Source organism: Saccostrea cucullata, unplaced genomic scaffold, assembly GCF_032062105.1.
Source record: "Saccostrea cucullata isolate Sc308-1 unplaced genomic scaffold, CSIRO_AGI_Scuc_v1 ctg46, whole genome shotgun sequence".
Taxonomy (NCBI): domain Eukaryota; kingdom Metazoa; phylum Mollusca; class Bivalvia; order Ostreida; family Ostreidae; genus Saccostrea; species Saccostrea cuccullata.
This window is the reverse complement of record NW_026935190.1, coordinates 145740-169113: the sequence shown is the minus strand read 5'-3', so window position 1 is coordinate 169113 and position 23374 is coordinate 145740. Positions and strand designations below refer to the sequence as shown.

Genomic DNA, 23374 nt, shown 5'->3' with positions numbered 1-23374 from the left:
TAAGTAGAATTACCACTTGTAGAATTAAATCCAAGTTCTTCTAAAATACAATTTATATAATAAGCCTTACAAACGAAGACAATTTTGTTACATGTACCTGCTTTTTCGGCAGAGACCAGTACGTACTGATCATGTAATCTATCTAATTCTTTTTTCACTTCTGGATTATTGAACACAGAAGGATAGATGGTTTCATATTGCCCCTCAATCTTTTAATACGCGACTTTCACATGGGTCTGATACATTTATACCATTCTGACAAGGTGTCAACGTCTTCTTTTTCATATCTGGCCCATCGTCTGGCGTAATTTTCAACAGAATCCAAAATATTTATGACATTCTGACGCCAGTTGAAGGATCGGGGTTCCCTGTATTTAGGACCTTTTAAAATAAGTGATTTAAGGTTCTCATTATTAACTATATTTATGTCACCTGTAATAACTTGTCCAGCAGGATTATAGTTATAGGGCGAAGAAGAACATGAACATGATGGAGGATTATGTTTTAGATACTCGGTATCCAGGCCATGTAAAGTTTTTTTTGTAATTGAAAAGTTTGGAAGCATGGTCGATTTATATTTGTAGGAAATACAAGATGTAGTCTTTAACTTGAAATATGGCGGAATACAAGACTGGACCTTTTTGTGATTAAGAATATTACTTATATTAACCGCGTCAATTCCTTCATTGGTATATTGAAGTTTAAGGAAAAGACGGATTGTTTTAGCTGCATTTTCTTCCGTAAAACGTGCGCCTATGATTTGCAATATCCATAATCACAGATCCGAGCCTATATTCTGGTGTCGAGGAATCAAAAATTGGACTTTCCTTGGCCTTTTCAAGAAGACTATTTAAAAGTTTCAAAGGGACAGAGTAAAGTTTGGTGCGAATATGATGTAGACCGAACTGTTATTTACATAAGGTAGCAACGAATCAAAAGAGACGTCATGTATTGCAATGTTTATTGTAGGACCAATGTCCATGACCACGCTTACGTCTCTGTGTATGGTTAAAAAGTCCCACCCCCTTTACCTTATTATACTGTGGACTGGAAAGAATTCCAATACTATCGACATTAAAAATGTTAAATGTAAATGACACACATTATACGTACTATTTCACTTATATTCCAGCAGTTGTGTACAACAGATCCAGGTTCTAAAAAAAGTTAAAGAACTTTTAGAAAATTTAAAATCGCATTTCCCCCAAAAATTCTTGCAAACAAAGGGAAATTAAAACAATTATATGACAATGAGAACATAATAACATATTAGTATCATGTACGTTTTTTAACATTATGATAGTAACAATGCATTACTTTTTTTAAACATGGTTTAATATCTCTTTGTTTGACATTAACGAGAAATAAAAACATTAACACAAAACATAATTTTTATAGAACATTTAATAACAATATTCAGGAAAATAAACATGTAATATTAATAGTTTATATGACATAACAAACTTTTAACAATACAATGTGTTTAGATTATAAAGTGAATTAGTGTTATGTACCTGCAAACATCACATGATAACCACATTTGTTACATTATCTACAGTATATTGTAATCGTTATCACTGAAGTGTAAGTATATATAAAAGTACGTCCATTTTCGTTCCACCATCTTTTTATTTGCATTAGTACTAGTATACTAACTCATAAACAAAATACCATAATGAATTAACTACCAATTTACCATCCAGTAATCATAAGTAAAGATGTATTTTTAACAACTGCTTGGCAATATTAAAGCTTTAAACAATCTGCAAGTAACATTTCTAGGTTGTCATAAGATAGGGGTAACATCCCCCCATCCCCATCAAACCACCTCCCTTTATAAAAATCTTGAAAATATTATTTGTTGAAATAAAATAAATCCATTTTTCATCAGTTAAAAGTACCGTGTAATGGTGCTAGACATTTTAAAATGTCTACAAAGAACTAAAATAGTAAGAAAGATATACCCCTAAAAAATATCACTTTCTCAATTCCTTTTACATTGTACATTGATAAATAACCTACTAGTATGTGTTACATTATTTACATTAAATTAAGGCACTCCGATCCTCAGCCAGGAGGGATAACTCTTAAATTTATAATTTAATTCAAAAAGTCCCAAAATGAACATTGAACATTGAATCTTTTCATGCAACAATTTTCATTTTATTCATCTCAATGTGCTTCAAGGTTTTTTTTTCAAGTTCTCAGAAAGTTCTTATAAGAAGTCAATGGTTTTATTGTGTTTTAAAATTACTGAAAGAAATATTAATCTTAATAAACATGGTATGAAATAAGAAATGATTTGTGGTGTTATGCAATGATAGGAAAGTTTTCATACAAATATATTGTAAAATGATCGAAGTTAATAGAAGAAACAATAAAGTACGTACCTTATATGTTTTAAAATCATGCAATTTCTTTAAAAGCCCAAATACCTAAGACTTTTAATTCTAAAATGTGCTTGTTGGTCAAATTTGAATTGGAAAAAATGCATAGTAGGTGTGTTATTTGCATTTCCTAAAAACCTATTTGAGATTTACTAAATTTCCCTATAAAATATGATTAACTTTAAAGATTAAGCTTGAAGAATTTTCGTGGGTAAAAACATATTTCTTTGAGAATACAGAGACACTTTGTGAGCATTTTCAATAAGTCAATGCCTGATTTTCAGAACCTGAAGATCGGAGTACCTTGCTGTACATAAAATTTATCAATATTAAGTGACAATTGAGCATCCCAATGAAACAAAAGAAATATACAAAAAAGTAGAATATGGATTTCATCAGATCACGTACTGAAACAAACCACTTTCCAATAACTAGAAAAAATATGCCAATCCAAAAATTAAATAATAAATACTAGCTTGTACGTGTATTCATCACATCTATAAAAATGTCATTTGCCTATAAACACTGAATTCTTTGATGAGTGTAAACATGATTGTCAAATTGAAGGGCTGTATATGCAAAATCTTAATCAACAGTGTTAATTACACTATACTAATGAACTACATATTTCCTTTAGTATATGTATTAATAAAAGCTTAACAGAAGGCATAGTCTACCCAAGTCTTCATATTCAATAAATTCTAAATAAAGTCAAACTAGTGATATGCTGACAATAAAAATACTTTATCCCATCCATAATTTATTTTATTTTATTAAGAATTCATTAAGTTGCCGTTACTAGTGATAAAATCTGATTTTTTTAAAGCACATACTGTATGTATTCACTGTAAAATGAAAAAGAAAATAGCTACATAAAATGGGTTTTACTTAGAGAAGGTTCCTTCCATTTAAGTGTACATTTATCCTTGATTAGCACTTAACTGCTGAAAAAAGGATTTCCTTTATTTCAAAAGCAATTCTTTAAACTTTCATATTATTTGCAGAGAAAAAGAAAGTAAAACCAATTCTCTTAATACAGGGACAAAATTTTCCATAAAATAAATAAAACTTAATGACCATCTCTTGAATGTGTTGTCTTTAACTTCCGCTGAGCATATAACGGATACCTACAAGAGCTATAGTAACCAATCCCAATTACATCAGTGTGTTGGCACATTTATGGCATAGCTTAATGGCAAAGATTGACATTTAAAGCACTCAAATGGTGACTAGACTTTTTTTTTAAAAATAGCACTCTTGACCAAACTTTTAACAAAATAATTGGTAACTTGAGAAAAGATAACCAGATGGGCAAATTCAATATATTTTTTAGTCTTGTTGTTGCATGGATCTTAACCTCTAGAGCTGGTATGCTAATAGATGTATAGTATAGTTTCAACATTTGCTTAGAGAAGCTGATGTCTGTTTCTAGGGTATTTCAAGTACATGTACTGGTAAGGGAAAAGGTTTCATATACATGTATAGGAAAAATTCAACACAAATAGGGAAGAAATACATTTTCAGTTACAGGTAAGTGTTAATAAGGGTGTAAATGATGTACAGCTTAATTCTCCAAGATATTACAGTACTGTTAGACACTCACAAAATGACATACTATATTGTGCATCACGCCCAAAATAAAAATATTATCAAAACTTTTTGCACCTTTAAATATAAATATGACGAAAGAAAAATGCACTTTTTACCAGTGGTAAAAATTACCATTAATCATTTAACAATACTCACATAAAAAAGTGCTAGAAGGATCTCAGTCATGGAATGTATATCTTAATATCACCTGCTTTAAAAAATCATCACTTGCATGGTTTGTATGTCTCATAATAAATAATGATATGTATTACACTGAATTGTACAGGAAAAAATACACACTTTTGTAGACATATGTGGCTTTGCAAATGGGAAGCCAAACCTGGTAGTTTACATTAATTAACACCATATTTATGGTGAACAAACTTCATACATGAAATAATTCAGTGCAGCAGCACAGTACTGATTGTTGGTGAAATATGTGTATTAGCATCATGGAAAGATCTCCTAAATATACATGTAAATCATAATTATGGGTCATGTAATTAACAAAACACAGCAATTTTCAATTTTTGAAAAACCATTTTGCCTGGTATTGAGGTATTAATTGTGAATTAACTGAGCAACAGTGCATGTAGACATATGGTTACAATTGTACCTTATTCACAGTCATTTTTGCAATTTTATAACTACATGTATCTTCTGTGCAGGTGTGTAACTTTTAGGGTTTTCAAATCATGCACATTTATACAAGTTCACATTTTTTCAAATTATTTAGAGCAATCATGAATCAATGCATGTAGCATAATTTAATCTGTACACAATTTAATCTGTACAGACTAAGTTTAACAAAATTTTCCATACATTCTCTGACATACACAAATATTTACCTTCTTCCACCTCAAGCAAAAATACAAGAAAAAATTATCTCCTTTCTAAAAATACAGACATGTAGAATACCCACAATATAACTTCCGAGGAACCGAGACAAAAAATATCACAACCTTAGAAGAAAAAGATATAAAGCCAATATAAAATTATACAATACAACGTAATGAGAACAATAAAGTTTGGATTTCATACATAGTATATACTGAACAAGGTCTACATGACCACTTGTAGATTGATTTGATCATCAGATTGCGAATAATTTATATGTGTACTATCTGTCAACAATAATACAAATAAGTGTTTATTTTACACCATATGCCCTGGATTTGTGCAATATCTGAAAGCACAACACTGTTTCCATCCTCCGATCCCATTCAGCATTAGGATTTAGCTGGTAAATTCCTAGCATACTAGTCTTTCAGTTTTATGATTTAGCTGGTATATTACTAGTATACTGGTCTGAACGGATGATCCATTCAGCATTAGGATTTATCTGGTATAATGCCAGCATATTGGTCTGTGGATCCAAACAACGTTCACCTATATACAAAAAGAATGAAATAAAACAAGGAATTTTCATTTTTGAATCATTTTCTCACATCAAAAAATATTACATACAAAACAACTTAACATCATGAACATATATCTGGCATACCAATGTTTCCTCCAACTTCAAATAAATGAGCATCTGTTTCTGCAAAGTTAGTTGTTCCTTGAGCTGTATTATCTTTTCGTTTCTTGTGCCTAAAAAAAGAGTAATTATATTTTCACTAGGATTAAAAAGAGCAGTTTTCTTTTATCAAATAATCTTGTTATCAATAAAATTTGCTTGAAAAATTATCTTGATTTGATTCAGCTCAGCATTTATTTATTGGTAAAGTGTCATTCAATGGATCTTAGCCATCGCAATTCTCAACTAAAATATACAAGATAATTGCCAAAAATATCATTTGACAATATACATGTAACTGCTTAGCTACATTTTATAATATCTTTATATTTTTCTTCTCTGTAAATCATACCTTCCATTATGAGTGAAGTCAGCCATGCGGAACTTTTCAATGATGTCACATGCTGTTGTTTCTTCACTGAGCTTTACTGCTGTACAGCTCTTATTAAGACTGGGTGCCTGCACCCTGATAACACCATCCTCAAAGTCACTCTAAATCAAAAAGTCAATTCTTTAAGACATGTCTTAAGACTTTTTAAGCAAGTGAATGACTATGCTGTCAAATGTAACACTAAAACGTAATAAAAAAAATTTGATAAATGATCCAATATGGTATCTTTTATAACCTACTTCATTTGCTATTGCAGGTTTCTTGTAAATATCTGACTTGTCTTTCCTAGTAAGGAATTTCATGATCTGAAAAAAATTATTTCAATTCACTTCAAAAATAATTAAAAAACAAATAAAATATGAATAACTATTGTAACCATATGACGTATACACAAGTATAAACATATCAGGACATTTCCTTATTATAAATATGACACCTTAATAAGACTTTGTTGGTTAATCTTTCAAATTTAAATAACTTCCCAATACAAGGGAATTTTTTATGCAGTATTTTTTTCATATGATGAAAATGTATATATGTATTTTGGGGAAATTGGCAGACAGCTTCAAGAATCTTAATGAAACTTAACAGCAACGATAATCACCAACACTATAGATCTGCTCTTTACAAATTAAATTCACAAAATGGTCACCTTTCCAAAAAAACAGATAAAAAATTCACAACAGACACAGACTGAAAAGTGTGCCAAATCAATATCCTCCTCTTCATTTTAGATAGATATAACTCCTGTACTTACAGATTTTTCTCGTGCTTTCTTTTGGGTCTCCATATCATTCTGATGCCTCATTTGATGAAGTAAAAAGGAAGGCACCTAAAAACAAATTCAGAAAATTTACGAAAAATATTAATTATTTGGGTAATCAACAATAAAAGACAATTTCAATGAAATTAAATTCAACACTAACTGTCCATAAGATTTTCTGGTACTTGATGAGCATCATAACAATGTTGGAGGTTCCAGCTGCCATACTGATTTCTAGGTCTCGGATTGCTTTGGTTTTGGATCGACTAGACGGGGACAAGAATAAATTAGGGGCCATGATCATGGATACATTGGATAGCCCCATTAGGTTTTTTTGTCTTCTTTGAGTTATTTTTAGTAGCAGGTCTAGTAACACCTGAAATAAAACCATATAAACAAGTTATTCTCTAAAAAGAATTCTGATTGGAGGTTTACTTCCACAACAGAGATTATCCAACATTAAGAAAATTTCTTAAGCTATGAGATTTTGTTTGTAAATTCTTTGTGAGTTTCAAATGTATTTATGAATTACCTTCAATGTATTCCTATTTACAGGGGGAAGTAGGAGAATTAACAGATTTAATGCCTGTAATTGAAACTTTTTCTCTTTGATATCTACAAAAGAAAGAGTACCAGTATATCATTAAATAATGTTCAAAAAATAAAATCTATGTTAAAATAATTAATGTCTGTTGACTATTATATCATGATTTATGTGATAAAAATTTCAAGTACTTTGAAGTTCCACTTGTTGTTTTACACTCAAAAATATAACAGGAAGTCCTTTTCTAAACAGAAGCACTTACTTTCTACTTGAGCAAAAGCATCAATGTACTCGTGAGTGAGGAGGGGATTGGGAAGTTCTCGTAAAAACTGTTTCATCAGCGCTGCCGCATCATGAGGAAGCACGTCAACCCAGGAGAAGGTGCCCGAGTAAAATTTGTCCTCCAAGTCTTGTCGAAGTTGCTAAATAGATATGTACCAGTGGATACAGAGAACCCAGGATAGTTAACAATCATGATTGATAAAACATCTATAAATACTTTATGTTCTCATTGCTGGTTGGTCTTTACCTTCACTCTAGCTGCAGACCCTGGGATCCTTAGAATTCCTTCTTGTTCCAAACAATGCTGTTCCATGAATTTAATCATCTATTTAAAAAAAAAAAGACCCCTTATTATTGTCCTATCTCAGCTTCAGGTAGCTGCAGAATTGTAGCTCTCCGCTTGAGAAAATTTGGACAGATAAAGCAGAGAGCTACAGATCCAAGCATTGTAAAAACCTTCGATTTACGCAGACGTTTTTTTGTAGCTGCTTTAGATATTTATTTCTTGTAGTTTAAGCTTTCTCTGGCTTTTAGAATGGTATCCTTTAATAATTTATATATTTAACTTTTATATTTGATACTTTGTTTACCTTTTAACGGTCTGAAACAGTCCTGTATGTACATGTATTTTTGTAATGTCGGTTTAAAAGAGTTCCATTTCGACGTCTGTAACTAGCCTACAAACGGCCATTTGTTAGCGTTGAGAGGTAAGTAAATGATCAGGAATTGAAGTTGAATGTATGATTAATTATTAAATACCATTTAAAATTATTTTCAAAGCTGGGGAAAGTATAAAATACACGAAAAAATACCCATAGTGAGCGACAAAAAATATTCGACATAAATCGAAGGTTTTTCAACGCTTGGATCTGTGGCTCTCTGCTTTATCTGTCCGAATTTTCTCAAGCAGAGAGCTACAGTTCTGCAGCTAAGCTTCAGGGAACAAGTTTCAACAAATTGATACTATACTACTTGACACGTATTTTAAACAAGAGGCCCATGGGTCACATCGCTCACCTGAGCACTGTGGCTAGGAAAAAGTAGAATTGGTTTATTATTGAAAAGTTTAAATCCAAAAGTAGTGCCATGACCAATCATGGCTTTGCTATTCTTGAGGAGATGATTTTTAAAGAATTTTCCTATATATGTCTATGTAAAACTTTGATCGGCCATTGTGGCCCCGCCCTACCCCCAGGGGTCATCATTTGAACATTATTGAATCTACACTACCTGAGGATACTTCCATATAAATATGATTTATTATGGCTTTGCTATTATTGAGAAGAAGATTTTTAAAAAAATTTCCTATACATTTCCATGTAAAACTTTGGTTGGCCATTTTGGCCCCGCCCTACCCCCGGGGGTCATGATTTGAACAAACTTGAATCTACACTATCTGAGGATGCTTCCATATTAAATATGATCAATTATGGCTTTGCTATTCTTGAGAAGAAGAATTTTAAAGAATTTTCCTATATATTTCCATGTAAAACTTTGGTCAGCCATTTTGGCCCCGTCCTATCCCTAGGGGTCATGATTTGAACAAACTTGAATCAACACTACCTGAGGATGCTTCCATATAAATATGATCAATTATGGCTTTGTTATTCTTGAGAAGAAGATTTTTAAAGAATTTTCCTATATAAATTTCTATGTAAAACTTTGGTCGGCCATTGTGGCCCCGCCCTACCCCCGGGGGTCATGATTTTAAAAATTTAAAATCTACACTATCCCAGGATGCTTCCACATAAGTTTCAGCTTTCCTGGCCCAGTGGTTCTTGATAAGAAGATTTTTAAAGATTTTTCCTATGTATTTCTATGTAAAACTTGGATTCCCTATTGTGGCCCAGCCCTACCCCAGGGGGTCATGATTTTAACAATTTAGAATCTACACTACCCCAGGATGTTCCCACATAAGTTTCAGCTTTCCTGGCCTAGTGGTTCTTGAGAAGAAGATTTTTAAAGATTTCTCCTATGTATTTCTATGTGAAACTTGGATTCCCTATTGTAGCCCCGCCCTACCCCCGGGGGTCATGATTTTAACAATTTAGAATCTACACCATCCCAGGATGCTTCCACATAAGTTTCAGCTTTCCTAGCCCTGTGGTTCTTGAGAAGAAGATTTTTAAAGATTTTTCCTATGTATTTCTATGTGAAACTTGGATTCCCTATTGTGGCCCCGTCCTACCCCCGGGGGTCATAATTTTAACAATTTAGAATCTACACTATCCCATGATGCTTCCACATAAGTTTCACCTTTCCTGGCCCTGTGGTTCTTGAGAAGAAGATTTTTTAATGACCCCACCCTATTTTTGTCTTTTCATGATTATCTCCCCTTGCACAGGGACTTGGCCCTTCATTTTAACAATTTAAACTCCCCTTCACCAAAAAATGCTTTGTACCAAGTTTGGTTAAAATTGGCCCAGTGGTTCTTGAGAAGAAGTTGAAAATGTCAAAAGTTTACAGACGGACGGACAGACGGACAGCTAGACGGACAACGGACATCAGGTGATCAGAAAAGCTCACTTGAGCTTTCAGCTCAGGTGAGCTAAAAATGACTAATTGTGACCCGACATTTTTTCATAATTTCTTAATCACCTCCTTTTGAAGGAGGAAAGCTCTTCATTTGAATGAACCTGAATTCCTTAATCTAGGGATGATTTGTTGAAAGTTTCTTTAAAACTGGCTCAGTGGTTCGGGAGAAGTACATATAACAATGCACAACATACAACAAACAGAAACCACTCTTTGAATAGAAAAGCTTACTTGAGCCTTTGGCTTTAAAAAACTTAAAAGTAAAAAAAAAATTATCCCATTTTGGAATTCAAAGAGTTTTTCTTATTGTCTTAGAAAATTAAAATTACTATAAAAAAAAGAAATCAGAATGACTCACATCTTCAAAAACCATAGGGACTGTTTGTTCTGGTCGTAACTTCTGATCATGGTCCAGCAATGCTTGTAATGAAACTCCAAATATACCATTATCTAAAACAAATTTATAACTGATTATTTCATACTGTGTTCACATGTAATGATATTGTACATGACTGTATCTTCAAGAATGATATTACTGGCACTCAAGTTTGGGTGAAACATTTATGCTTGTGACATGTACATGTAACACAATAGAAATGAAATCTGTACAGATATTACTTGCACATGTAGGATACAAATGCACCAAATTAACCCTTTTACATCAAATTATTGATTCTGCTAATGTGTATGGCATTAAAAAAAGGTTTTAAAGTCTTGTAACAAGTTACACTCACAGCACTAAGTAGGTATGCTAAAAAACCATTTAATGCCAGAAAATTAGAGAAAGTGTGAGTATTAAAACATTCAACACTTAAGGAAAGACAATGGACTAGGAGGTTAATGAAATACATCAGATCTCTACCTTTGACCTTCTTTTTGCCCTTCCGTCTGTGGTACATGATACTGTTCCTTTCTAGAAGTGCAGTCAACTCAATGAGAGCCAAGGACTTGATCTGGTTCATATCGGTTAAACTCAGGTCACACACTCTGGTTAAGCCTAACTTGTCTGGTATAATCCTGAAATTCTGTGTAAATACAAGCACTTGTTGGTTTAGTTTAACACTGTAGCAGTAGCAGGAATAGGATTAAATGTTACAAGGTGTGTGGAACATGTACTTACTGGCAATTCATCTTCACTTTCTAATCCTGCTGACTGCATGGTGTTCTGTTAATGAGTATAGAATTACATCAATATAGGTTGGCAAATTTTAAATATGTCAGAGTTCTAAACTTTACTCAGGGTTAGTTAGTTCAAATGATTGTATACATTGAAAGAGGTGTATCAGTATATGATGCTGCTTTGACATGGCTAAAATCAAAACTTCCACTAGATCCATAAATACAAGAACATTTTACCTTAGAAAAAATAAAGATATATACATGAAATCTTTTTTTGCAAGTTAACTAAAAAAAATTATCTGCCAAACATAAAAGCATAAATTACTTTGGTTTTGGCAGTTTCCTCTAATCTCAGCTCAAACTCAATGTCTTCATCAGAAATGCTTGGCATTGAAGTAAGTGGTTTCCCATGGCCCTCAGGAGAACTTGGTCCCATGTACTTATTAAAAGTACCTTTGGGTTGCATGCTTAGCATCTCAATTCCTGAAACAATATCCATATTTTGGTAACATACAGACAAGTATAAATTTATGCCCATTGCATGGTTTATAAAAGAAATGTCAAATCTCAATGCACTTGGTAAATGATCTTTTTCTAAGTTAATGCCATTTTTAAAATTTTAACCTCAGGATATGCATGTATATTCTGTTTTTACATATATAAAGCAAGTAATTTAAAATAAAAATGTTGTTTTTAGACTCATGATGACAAAGTTAGCAAAAAAAAAAAGGATCTGTCAAAGCATTCTGATTTAATACAACATAATTCCTTAGAGTACTGTCTTAAAAAGTCATAAAACTGAAAATATGGGAGTTTTATACAGTAAAGACTGAAGTTACAGAAAGTGATGATGTTGCTTAAAATGTTTACAAATTACACAAAGTGGATTGGAACAGAAAGTGACTTTTCGATGAAAATTTGAACAAAAAGCAAGTTGATAGTATGAGATAGAAAACAGAAGAACTGAGTCCAGAAATAGGTGATGTAAGAACACAATATGTGTCTATACAGTCCTCCATTACTCACCTATAATAGGACCCAGGTCAAAAAAGTCCTCCTCATCTACATACATAGTACACAGGGGGTCAGATATAGAAAGTCCTAATTACACTGTTAATTGAATTAGTTACATGTCACTGGAGAGAGATCCAAATGCCTCTCACAGAATTACATTTGGTTGTCTTTCTAGGTCTGTTTCAAGCAAAATATATTTTCTGTCCAAATTTTGAGAATTTATTGAATTTAAAATCCGCAAATAATTAAGAAACACTGTGGGAAACAAAGTAATTCTGACATATGGACAAACACGTTATCTTTGAAAGTATTCATCAAAGTCACAAAAAAGTTTCATTATAATTGGAGAAAAGAATTTTCTGCCACACATCTGAGTAACAAATTATAAAAACTGAACATCTCCATGTTTTATGTATTCCTTAATGATGCATATAATTACAATACATATTTCTTCATAAAATTAATGAATAGATGTTTTTCTTTGTTTCTCAAATACTATGAAAAATTATGCAACATTATTTCATACTCATCCATTGACCACCAAAGTCATTATAAAAACAAGACTTGTGATGGAGTATGGAAGATATGCTGGCAACACAGAATGCCTACTCAGAACTAGGCTTAAAACATTTCAAGATTCGGAACTATTTAACTACTTTGAAAAATGACAACCACTGAGAAACTCAAAAGATAAAAAATCTGCACTTCAATAATAATAAACACACCAAAAATCCACTAAATTTTTGCAAATGCCCCGCTCCCTCTCCAAAAAAATATAGTTACATAGTCAAACCTTGTTACCCCTGGTATCTCAAACTAGAATGGACCGAGATAAAAAACTCTGAAATACTTAGGAATAAGTAGCTGGGACTTCAAAATGACTTTGACATATCCATGGTATTCAAGATATCCATGTTCGAGATACTGAAGTTCAACTGTATCTGGAGTATTATTTACATCAATACCCTGAACTTTACTCATCGCTGTCATCAGGAACCAAAATGCAAAAACTCAAAAAGATAATATGAACAGCTCAATATCTCAAGGTTTTGATTAAAAAAAAAAAAACAACTTCAAATGCAAAATTTATAATTCCAAATATGTTATGCATGGACAGACATATACAGTGTATATTGAATGTTCCCATCTTTAACATTCTTTTGTAATCTAAATTCATGGCTATCCATAAGTTAGAATACTCCTTATTAAACTTAGAGAAAAAATATTTTCTTAATTTAAAGAAAGAGGTAAATACTGTAGATCACTTAATTTTTGTGACATCTTATTTTTGTGAGATAGTCATTGACTCTTTACTAGCGAGACATAATTTTCACGAATTGTTATTCCTCTATATTATAATCATAACGAATACTTTTATATGCGAGTATGAAATTTTTGTGAGCTCATTGTCTTGCATAATTATGCAAAAATAAAGTTCTCACAAATAAAAAGTGATTTACAGTATTCTCACTTGTCTTAAGATTTAAAGATGTCTCATCAAAAGTTCAGTTTTAAACACTATGCCATCTGATATACAACTACATGTCCTGTATGTGGCATCTAAGCTACTTATTACTCTGTGTTACTTTTCACTACAATAAGACACAGAAATGAAGCTCTGGGTATAATACGCCTGGCTTCATCAGAGACTCACCAGAAACATTATTATCCTTCATCACCTCATTCCTCCTGCCTGACATGGAGTACTCTCCCTTGAGTCTGTGAAGGGAGGGAAGCCTTTTATCCGTGCTCCTCCTGGGGACGGCAGACACATTAACGTCATCATTAGCATCTGTAGTGGTGTGAGAGGTAGATTTGGAGGACTAATTAAAAACAAGAATTAAGAAAAATCTATATTTCTATAAATACCAAACAATGACTATATAATGGTATATTTATAACTAAGAACAGAGCTTTATCATAAAACCTTTGACATGTGCTATTTCATTTCCCCTGTAAATATGAGGTTTGTACCATAAGCAGCAATACATGCATGATCAAAATAGCTCAAGTACAACTGTACTTGCATTACAATAAGGTATAAAATTTTTCTATCTAAATACATTGTATACAGGAACATCAAAGTATATTAAGGGAAAAATCCTCTATAACTCATTAACTCTCATCTCATGGGATGAGAACAAAACCCAAAATACTTGTTTTTCTCATGTACACTTTTTTCCCTTGTCCACCACTGTTTATTCAATGTACACTGTAGGACTGCATTAACTTTTCTTCTTGTTCATATAATACTCACTCATGTTATCAACAGAAATATCAAACATGAACCCATTTGTTGTTAAAAGATATCCCTGGCCAGCTTACCATGATCATCTCTGATACAAATGCAAAATAAAAGCTTCCAATCTTGAAAACTGAAGCAGAAATTATTCAGACAAAATCAAAATCTAAGAACCAAGAACTTTAAAATACACACATCATCAAAACTGTAGGAGGAGTTATATGGACAAATGATACATCCCTTTGGAAGCTGCCTACCTGCAATTTTCTTGATCTCAATAACTGAATGTTCCTTAATATGGAAAAGCCCAGTTTAAAATTAATTACTACATTAGTACGGCACATTATACCTGGTTGTCTGTCTGTTCTGGGAAGATGTCTCTGACATCTGTCTTGTGTTTCTGTTTTGCCCTGAAGGTGCTGCTCAGTGTGTTCACACGGCGCCGGACGACGGCCGCCTGGCTAGTGGTCAAGGTCGCTGTAAAACCTTGGATCTCTTCATCTGTCAATTCTCTTCCACCTGGTTTGAAATAAAAAAAATCTCTATTGACTACATGGCAAAATTTCACAGCAAATTAATTAATTGAAATCATGACTGGAGTCAGGTGTCCTAACTACCTTGGTCATTAATCAAAGAACTGAATACGAATGATTTGTTTACATATGTCAAGGTCTATCTATTTCAGAACTATAACTACTGCTGTTATGTACATGTATGTATATATATGTATATACATGCATATTTTTATTTTATAGGTTATTTAAACTGATACTATTAAGTGCCTTGAATAAACGAAGACCTTGCATCAGTTGAACACAATATCTTAAATGATCAAACTACTACTAAACTAGAGTTAAGCAACAAAATTTATGACACCTTTTAACAGGTAAATTTCTACATGGTTATGTAATCAAGTTATTTTTCAAATATCCTGTTGGAATTTCCTACGCTTTCACTGTGGCTCTCTCATAAAAATACATAAGCATTTACTGGTTTACATTTTTAAAATTATTTTTACAACTTATCTAAAATACAAGTTGCTTACATGTATATATCATGAAGTGTTGAGCAGTGTGTACTCAAAATAGATAAAAATCAATAGCTGTATGACACAAGATCTCTAAAAATAATACCTATACCATTCTTAATCAAAAACTTATAAAACCCAAACGTTAGATCTAAATCAATCACACCAACAGGAAAATGAATGAGGTTACTATAGTAACATAGATATAATACTGCATGACTACATGTCGCACGCATTATGTCCAGACAATGACTTAGGTCATAGCATGTCAAGTCAGACACAGCATATACAACTGTACTAATTTTCTGTCATCATCATTTTTCAGGGAGAAACAATATTCTTGGCTTTCATGGGTCATCCCTGCCCAAAAAATACACGTGCCTATGAACAATACCGTATAAGCAGAATTTTTATTGAGGAATTAATTTTGGCATTATTAGCGAGAGAGCTGGGTTCTTAAAAATTAAATATTGCTAAAAATTTATTAGCTTTTTTAGTGAGAATTTTAAAATTGTTAAAATTACTTCTTTCTAAAAATAAAAAAGCAATTTTAAAGATCAAATTGTTAAACTTGTGACTCAATTGTTAAATTTTCCACTTAAACAGTAACTTCATTATTTTATAGTAGGTATTTGACCATTTACTTACCTGTAGTATGTTTTATGGTTTATATATTTGACCATTACTTATCTGTGATATACAGTATGTGACCATTCTTTACCTGTAATATGGTGGACAACAAACTCATATCCTGCCTCTTTTAACCAATCTGCCTCCTCTTCTCCTTCTATAACACAGAATTAGTCTTCATTTAGAGAAAGTCAATGAACAATGGACAACATAATCTGTGAGTCATTTCAAATTCAAAAACATGATCATATGCAACAACAATCTCCAAAATCTTCAAAAAAATTTTCCTGATAATTTTAATTTACGAGGGTTGATCCAAAAGTTCGTGGAATTTTTATGCGCACGGATCGATAGATCCGGGAAGTATATTGTTTTTGCCCTGTCTGTCTGTTTGTTTGCAAACTTTAACCTTCGCCATAACTTTTGAACCACGAAAGATAGAGACTTCATAATTGGTACATGTACTCCATTAATGAAGCTCTTTCAAATGACACCAAGGTCAATGACCTTGTGACCTTGACTGTGACCTATATGCTAAAAATTGTTTTTTTTTCTGCAAACTTTAACCTTCATCATCACTTTTGAACAATGAAAGATATAATCTTCATATTTGGTATGCATACTTCACTAATCAAGTTCTTTCAAATGACACAAAGGTCAATGACCTGCTGACCTTGACTGTGACCTATAGGCTAAAAATAGCTTTTTCTTACCTTTGCCACAACTTTTAAACCATAGGAGATAGAGGCTTCATATTTGGTGTGCAAACTCCACTAATCAAGTTATTTCAAATGACACCAAGGTCAATGACCTTCTGACCTTGACTGTCACTTATATGCTAAAAATATCTTTTTTGAATTTTGTTGCCGCCGGGCGTATAGTGTTTCACAAACACATCTTGTTTCGTGTTTTATTGATTTTTAAGTGGAATTGGTTGAAAATCAAAAATTAGAATATAGACATATGTTGAATATTTTAAATTAAAAAAAATTTAAATATTTATGATAGTAACGCTATGGCAGTTGCCATAGAAACGGTTGTTTGGAAATGCAGGGAAGACATTAATGCATTCATTATCATTTTAAATCTTAATACGTGAAATGAAAATTGAACCGCCCTATGTGGTATATAAAACAAAAATTATGTCATAATTACGATTGATCTTTTATAAACCTTTGTGTGAGAGTTTTACTGATTTTACTGGATATTTAGTGATTAGTTGATGATATATTGATCATTTTTAAGTTGTTAGACAACGTCAAATTTCGGTTAAGTCATAAATTTTGTAAAGATCCTGGGATCTTTGGGATTTCTCTGGAGGGGCATAAAAATGAATTACCATCGGGGGTTTTACTGGTCTCCTCCTCTTCGTTTTCCCCATCAGTGCTGCTGGCGATGTCCTTGAATTCTTTCCAGTAATCTTCGTAACTATTGCTTCTTGGCGTCCTGCTCATGGTTGGTAGCGAACATTTTCTGACTACATCTCATTCGCTCTGGTTGTTTCTACCCTTACAGTAAGTTCATCTTCTGAAAGGCATTTTAAATAACATTTACAGTGTTTTACATACAGTGTATAGCTAATGGAGATTTCTGTTTTTTTACATCTGCAATTTTTAATTTAGCTGTCAATCATGAGATACTAATAACTGTCACATATATATTTCCCTTTAATTGCAGAATTTCTGAAATATCAAGTTTCCATCATGATTTTCAGATGTCATAAATGAAACACATTTCATTAATTAAGCCTTGTCCTGTTATTATTCATCCCATCTACATTAAATTACACTCTACAATTTAAGGCTGTCACCATATACAGTAAATATAAATAACACACACATATACTAATATGTGTATATATGTAAACATATTATCTGTTTATCTATAACTAAAATTTCTCTGTTCTTCTTACATTGAAATAAGTATTCCTTTGTCATATTGATTAATATAATAGGAAAAATAATGCCCTAAAACTGGTGAAATTACATTCTCTGAACATTGCTTATTGGTTTTCAGCACAGTATAGATCCCATACTTACAGGATATGCACAGAGAATATAAAAATAGTCTATCCAAGATAAGTCGTATTATAATCACTAATTGAATCACATCACTTGAGTAAAATCCACATGTACCGGGTATGCTAAATTTAGATCCTGAACCATCTGTCCTTATAGCCTTGGGAAAAAAATCCTCCAATGATGCTAGTACACTAAAAACTATGTGTACTATATACAGTATATATAGTTGAGAATCACAGTCACTATAATATAATCACAAGATAATACTCCACAACCAGAGAGTGTGATGCTGAGAATCGCCGAGACAAAACAGTAATGCGGTAGTGGCTATCATTCAGGAAATCCTGGTGACACAACAGTTATCAGTTTACAGTGCATAAGAGGATGTCCTTCACAACAAAAGACTGCCAGCTCCCAGACAATCGGAGCATGAGCAAACACGTAAGCCTCATTAGCTGTACAGTTCAAGTGACATTAGGCCCTCTTATCTTGACTCAGAAATATTTAGTTTCACTTTGTCCTGCAGATACGTGAATTTACTATATTTGTACTGAATGTCAATACCCTTGGTAAACATCTCTTATACCCCTCTCAGTGTGGGACTCGTCGAAATCTACTACTGGGTTTTACTATTTATAGGTACATGTACATGCACTTCAAATTCAAGAGGTTCTGATTAATTAATTCATTTATCATATTTAGGGTACCCCAAACCCACAAAAAGTTTATGTCAATTATTATCTGTAAATAGTAACATACATGTATCTACATAATATACTTTATAGACTTGTGAACATACCTCTAAGCTTCCACAATGGTATTTTAGCAGTTTTGTGTTACAACTATATTGCCACATGAGCTGCCCTGCAATCGTATAAAATATGATCAACTATAGAAATAACCTGATAATCATCTAATATACTGGTAATACAGGATGAATGCCCCACCCAAAGGTGCATTTGTATTGCAAAATAATAAGAATTGTACCTTATTTCTTCAGTCTGAGTTAATAGTAAAATTTGATGAGTGAAGGAATAATTTCTCCTATTTTTCATTTAAACACACCAGTAATTTTTAGTTCAGCTGTTACCTTTTACAGCACTCAGTAACACCATGTTATATTTCAAACAGTTAAATAGACTGGTTGCCTCTAATTCCAGTCTCACAGTATGTAACAAATTACCTACAATCTCTTCAGTATATAGGTATGATTGAACTGCTCTCACAGAGGTTAAGCTATTTCATTTGGAAGATTAAGGTCACCTACAGGTCAAAGTAAAAAACTTACATCACAACTGTTTTGATATATAATTTGAATGAACTCTGATAAAAAAAATCATGAAATTGAAGTTCAAGGTTATAATGAAGGTAAAGTGAGAAAATCTTAATACAGTTGAATTATTCACAAATTTGTGAGTATGTACATATGTACCAAGCTTGATGAAAATACCTTTATTAGTACTGTTCTTAGAACCATGATACATGCAAACTGGGAAATAGTAAGCGACTAACAATCCAAGCAACTTAATGAAATAAGTTAGGTCAAGGTCATAGGAAAGATCAATGTCAAAAAAATTATGATACAGTCACACAGTTGACTGAATTTTTCTCATCCCTTTTTGGAAGACATTTGACAAAAAAAATTTTGAAATCTTTCTTAAAAGAGATGGAAAATTAGAAGCATAGATTAGAATGACTGATGGATGGAAGGATGGAGGAAAGATAGAGGCAAAAAAGCCAAACACTACATGTCCTGTCCAACTGCAAATGAATAAATAGAAAAAGAAAAGAATACAACCAAATACTTTAAATGTATATTGTAAATCACTTTATATAAGTGAGAACTTTAATTTCACATAATCATGATAATTACACTTCACAGAGTGCTCACAAAAATATTATTCTCATGTATATTAGTATTAAAATTTCTTAAAATTATATAATGTAGTAACCCTCGCTTTTGTCTCGCTAACATATAGTTAATGTCAGATAACCTCACAAAAATAAGGTGTCATAAAAATTTTGTGATCTAACAGCGTTTTATTTCCTTATATAACTGGTACCGATAAACAGCACCGTTCCCAATGCCAAAAAACGTTAATTTTTCCCAATTCTGTGACTAAAAATTCCCAATTCAACTGTGAAGCAAAAGATTACTACGACATTGCATTTCTTGTTAAATGAAACATTGTACAAGTTGACTAATTGTTTCACTTTTGCTTAAATCGAAAGTAGAGAAAGTCGTAATTTGGCGGGAGCAGTTGGTTAGACAGCGTAGTGTCATACATTTTGACAAACTGAAAGCATGACAATGTGAAACGTTGATATAAAAAACAATAAGTACTTGTTGTTTATTCTTTTTAAAAAAACAAGCAGTTATAGGTAATTAAGTTGGAATAAATGCAAAACACGTTGCATTTGCATAAATAAAAGAAAATTCTCTTTTGTTTTTCTTCGATGTTATTTTTCCCAATTGACTCAATATTTTATGGCCATAATATTTTGAACCCCCTTCCTCTTAAATTAAAAGTACAGGGGGACTCAATATTTTATGGCCATAATATTTTGAAAATTAAATGGGCACGGGGACTATATATTATGGCCATTATATTCCCTCTTAAATAAAAAAGGTAGGGGTTCAATATTTTATAAGGGGGTTCAATATATTTTCAAAATATTATGCGATATTTCGAACCCGGGTTCAATATATCGCGGTATCAAAATATTATGCTACACCGGTACCGGACCCTTTCCCAATGGGTGGAAAAAAATCGCTGTTTAAGCTTCAATTTGATGACTGATGTGCAATCTAATTAATATTAGACATTGCAAATCCACCCAGCTTCTCAAATATCTAACAACTTGAACATCCACTGCATCCACTGGGTCATATAACTGCAACTTTTAATCAATAATAACATAATAAGTGAAAACCATGAGCATAAATTTCAGTGGAAACAAATGATCTCAATTGCAACTATACTGAAAGGAAAAAGAAACGCAGGGTAAACATTTTAAGTGAATAATATCTATTTTTCTTTTAATATTTTTCAGTATTCCTATCTAACTTTTAAAACTATCTTTCAAAAAGATATAACCAAAATCCCATTTGATTTTGTTTAATAATTGATGAGTTATTGTAGCTCATATGACGATACTCCCAAAAAGTGAAAATCGAAAACTCTCATTCTCTTCAATGTCTCTCCCGCACATCCGTCTGCGCCCTTATTTCTCCTTTGTATGTAATTCATCAGAGTGTTTAATCTTTCAATCCCTGGCTCAATTGGGCATGGGTTACCACACCAAAAAATTAGTAGTGCGACGCGCGCATGCGCCAGTGAGAGAAACACATCAGTAAGTTGACCGGCTCAAAAAACCAAATTGCGGAATTGTTTTCTTTCATTTTTCGTGTGAACGTAAAGATTATGATAGTCTTCTGTATAAAAGGCGGTTTTGGGGGTAGTAAGGAGGCGATTTATGAGATGGCAGGACGAATAACCCGCTCGTAACCCGACTCTGTTTTGCATTGACGTCATCGTCACGGTTGATTGAAAACGGTTCCAGGCCCTCTCTGATAACGGGTTCCAAGTTCTATGGGGGAAAATTTACAAGAAACTGCTTACTTACCCGTTGTTGCCTTTTTCATCAAATAGGCAATTCGGAAATCAGATCCCATGGAACTTCTGTAAACTGCACCAAGATTGCAAGAAATTCATATTGTCTTTAAATATTGAAAAACAATGTGCATACCTCAGGTGCATCAAATCGTGCAACAATTTTTTTTGACAAACTCCTCGGCATCAAATTGCACGTGTTTTGGGCTTTTAACGTTTTCCCTATGTGACGTCATAATTTTTACGGTTGAGTAGTTCTGAACCCTAATTTTGGTTCATAGTAATTAAGTTTCTCATGTGAGTAATTTTCATAATTTTTGCTCAAGCGGTCAAAATTTTCCCGAATATTATGCTATCCTGCGTTTCTTTTTCCTTTCAGTATATAACTATTGGACATATTCTAACTTTGATGAGAACTCAATTGTCCGAAAATATCCAATGCAGATTCTAACTAAGATGTTGCTAAATGTTGTTCGTGTCATCTAATTTTAATTAGACTGACATGAACTTATGACCAAATAAACTGACATGAAACAGGTGTTGTAATCATTTTTTCTGTTTATAGTTATGTTTATCAATGTATGAAGCTCTTCTTATACCTTATGTTACCTTATGTTGATTCTGCCCACAGCTTTTTTTGATGCTCTATATATTGGCAGCTCTTTTCCTTGTGACATGTTTCCACTAATCTTTTACAAGTAACATTCCTAATCCTATGTAAAATTGTATTTGAGTGGGTAATGATCTAAGTATTTGTCTTAGATGTTTTTAAATTGGTGTACAGTTTTAGTTATTATGACAGAGTCAATGTTGATACTGAATTTTAGAATCTATTTGTGAAGAAAATCTTTAAGGACCACAGATACAAAATTTTACAATGATTACATATATATGTGATTACGATAACAAATATTAGAAATTCATGATTAAATCATACTTATCAGATTTTACAATAGCTTGAACATTTTTTTCAAATTTTGGCTACGCCTAAAACATGCCATCCCCTGTCATTTTCACCTGTTGCTTTTGAGTGGGCGCTGTTTTATTTTGCATAAGGTCGAGTTTAAAGCCCTTCTGCTGACTAAAACATCTGTTACAGCTACTGTAAGCATATAACTAATGAAAGGGATATAAGCTGTCATTAACCCAAAAAGGAAATGACAAAAATTCCTTACCAGTTCGCCACTTCTGACTTCTCTAGTATCTCCTCATCTGTTTATATTTACACTTCCGTCCACTATTTCCGGGGCATGCGTACTAAAGCCATGAATAGCAAGCAGTTCGGTCTTGCAATGATTCAAAAAGTTCATTGACCAGCAGTACCTTTAATTATTTTATTTGATCAAAAAACACATTTAAAAAAGTCGAACTTGCTAATATTTAAATAAAAGTCTATTGAAACAACCGTGAAACCAGTTGAATCACAACTTTTAGTACCATGAGAGTTTTAAAATATCCTTTGATGTGATATAAGATACATTAAAATTTATTGTGTTTTTCTCAATTCTTATTAGGTCTAAAGACAAGTTGTATATACTATTTTAAATATTTACGTTTAATATAGGACAAGATAAAGTACTGTGTATTTGCAAAGTTCCCCCCTCTAACTCTTACATGTAACAGTTTAACCCGGCGGTTAACTTCCTAACCCGTACCCCCAACAATAAATCAATCAATCTAATCAATCAACCAATGA

The 23374-nt window shown here is 32.5% G+C and overlaps 1 protein-coding gene across 4 annotated transcripts; it reads right to left on the bottom strand.

Moving 5' to 3' along the window:
• Window positions 1-1385: 1385 nt before the first annotated feature.
• Window positions 1386-22944, bottom strand: LOC134242152 (rho GTPase-activating protein 18-like). Of its 4 annotated transcripts, none has more exons than XM_062724194.1 (19): window positions 22854-22944; window positions 17383-17570; window positions 16135-16200; window positions 14736-14905; window positions 13799-13967; window positions 12157-12192; window positions 11456-11613; window positions 11132-11176; window positions 10874-11036; window positions 10370-10461; window positions 7724-7801; window positions 7457-7616; window positions 7183-7265; window positions 6814-7026; window positions 6645-6719; window positions 6127-6192; window positions 5849-5988; window positions 5482-5570; window positions 1386-5366 (listed from the first exon to the last, which is right to left on the bottom strand). In XM_062724194.1, the coding sequence occupies exons 2-19, from the start codon at window positions 17495-17497 to the stop codon at window positions 5251-5253; spliced, it is 2034 nt and encodes a 677-aa protein (XP_062580178.1). In that variant the 5' UTR covers window positions 17498-17570; window positions 22854-22944; the 3' UTR covers window positions 1386-5250. The 4 variants fall into 4 exon arrangements, with proteins under 4 accessions (XP_062580178.1, XP_062580177.1, XP_062580179.1 ...); XM_062724193.1 differs by lacking the exon at window positions 22854-22944 and adding an exon at window positions 18083-18635; XM_062724195.1 differs by lacking the exon at window positions 22854-22944 and adding an exon at window positions 18083-18635 and having other exon boundaries at window positions 17383-17567.
• Between the last annotated feature and the right edge of the window lie 430 nt (window positions 22945-23374).

Bases quoted from the DNA above. Each gene is read 5' to 3' on its own strand.
- LOC134242152 (XM_062724194.1), bottom strand. From the start codon at position 17,497: ATGAGCAGGACGCCAAGAAGCAATAGTTACGAAGATTACTGGAAAGAA. The intron at 14,906-16,134 runs GTAAAGAATGGT...ATTTCAAACCAG, and splicing joins TGTTGTCCACCATATTACAG to GTGGAAGAGAATTGACAGAT. The intron at 5,989-6,126 runs GTAGGTTATAAA...TTTTTGATTTAG, and splicing joins AACCTGCAATAGCAAATGAA to AGTGACTTTGAGGATGGTGT.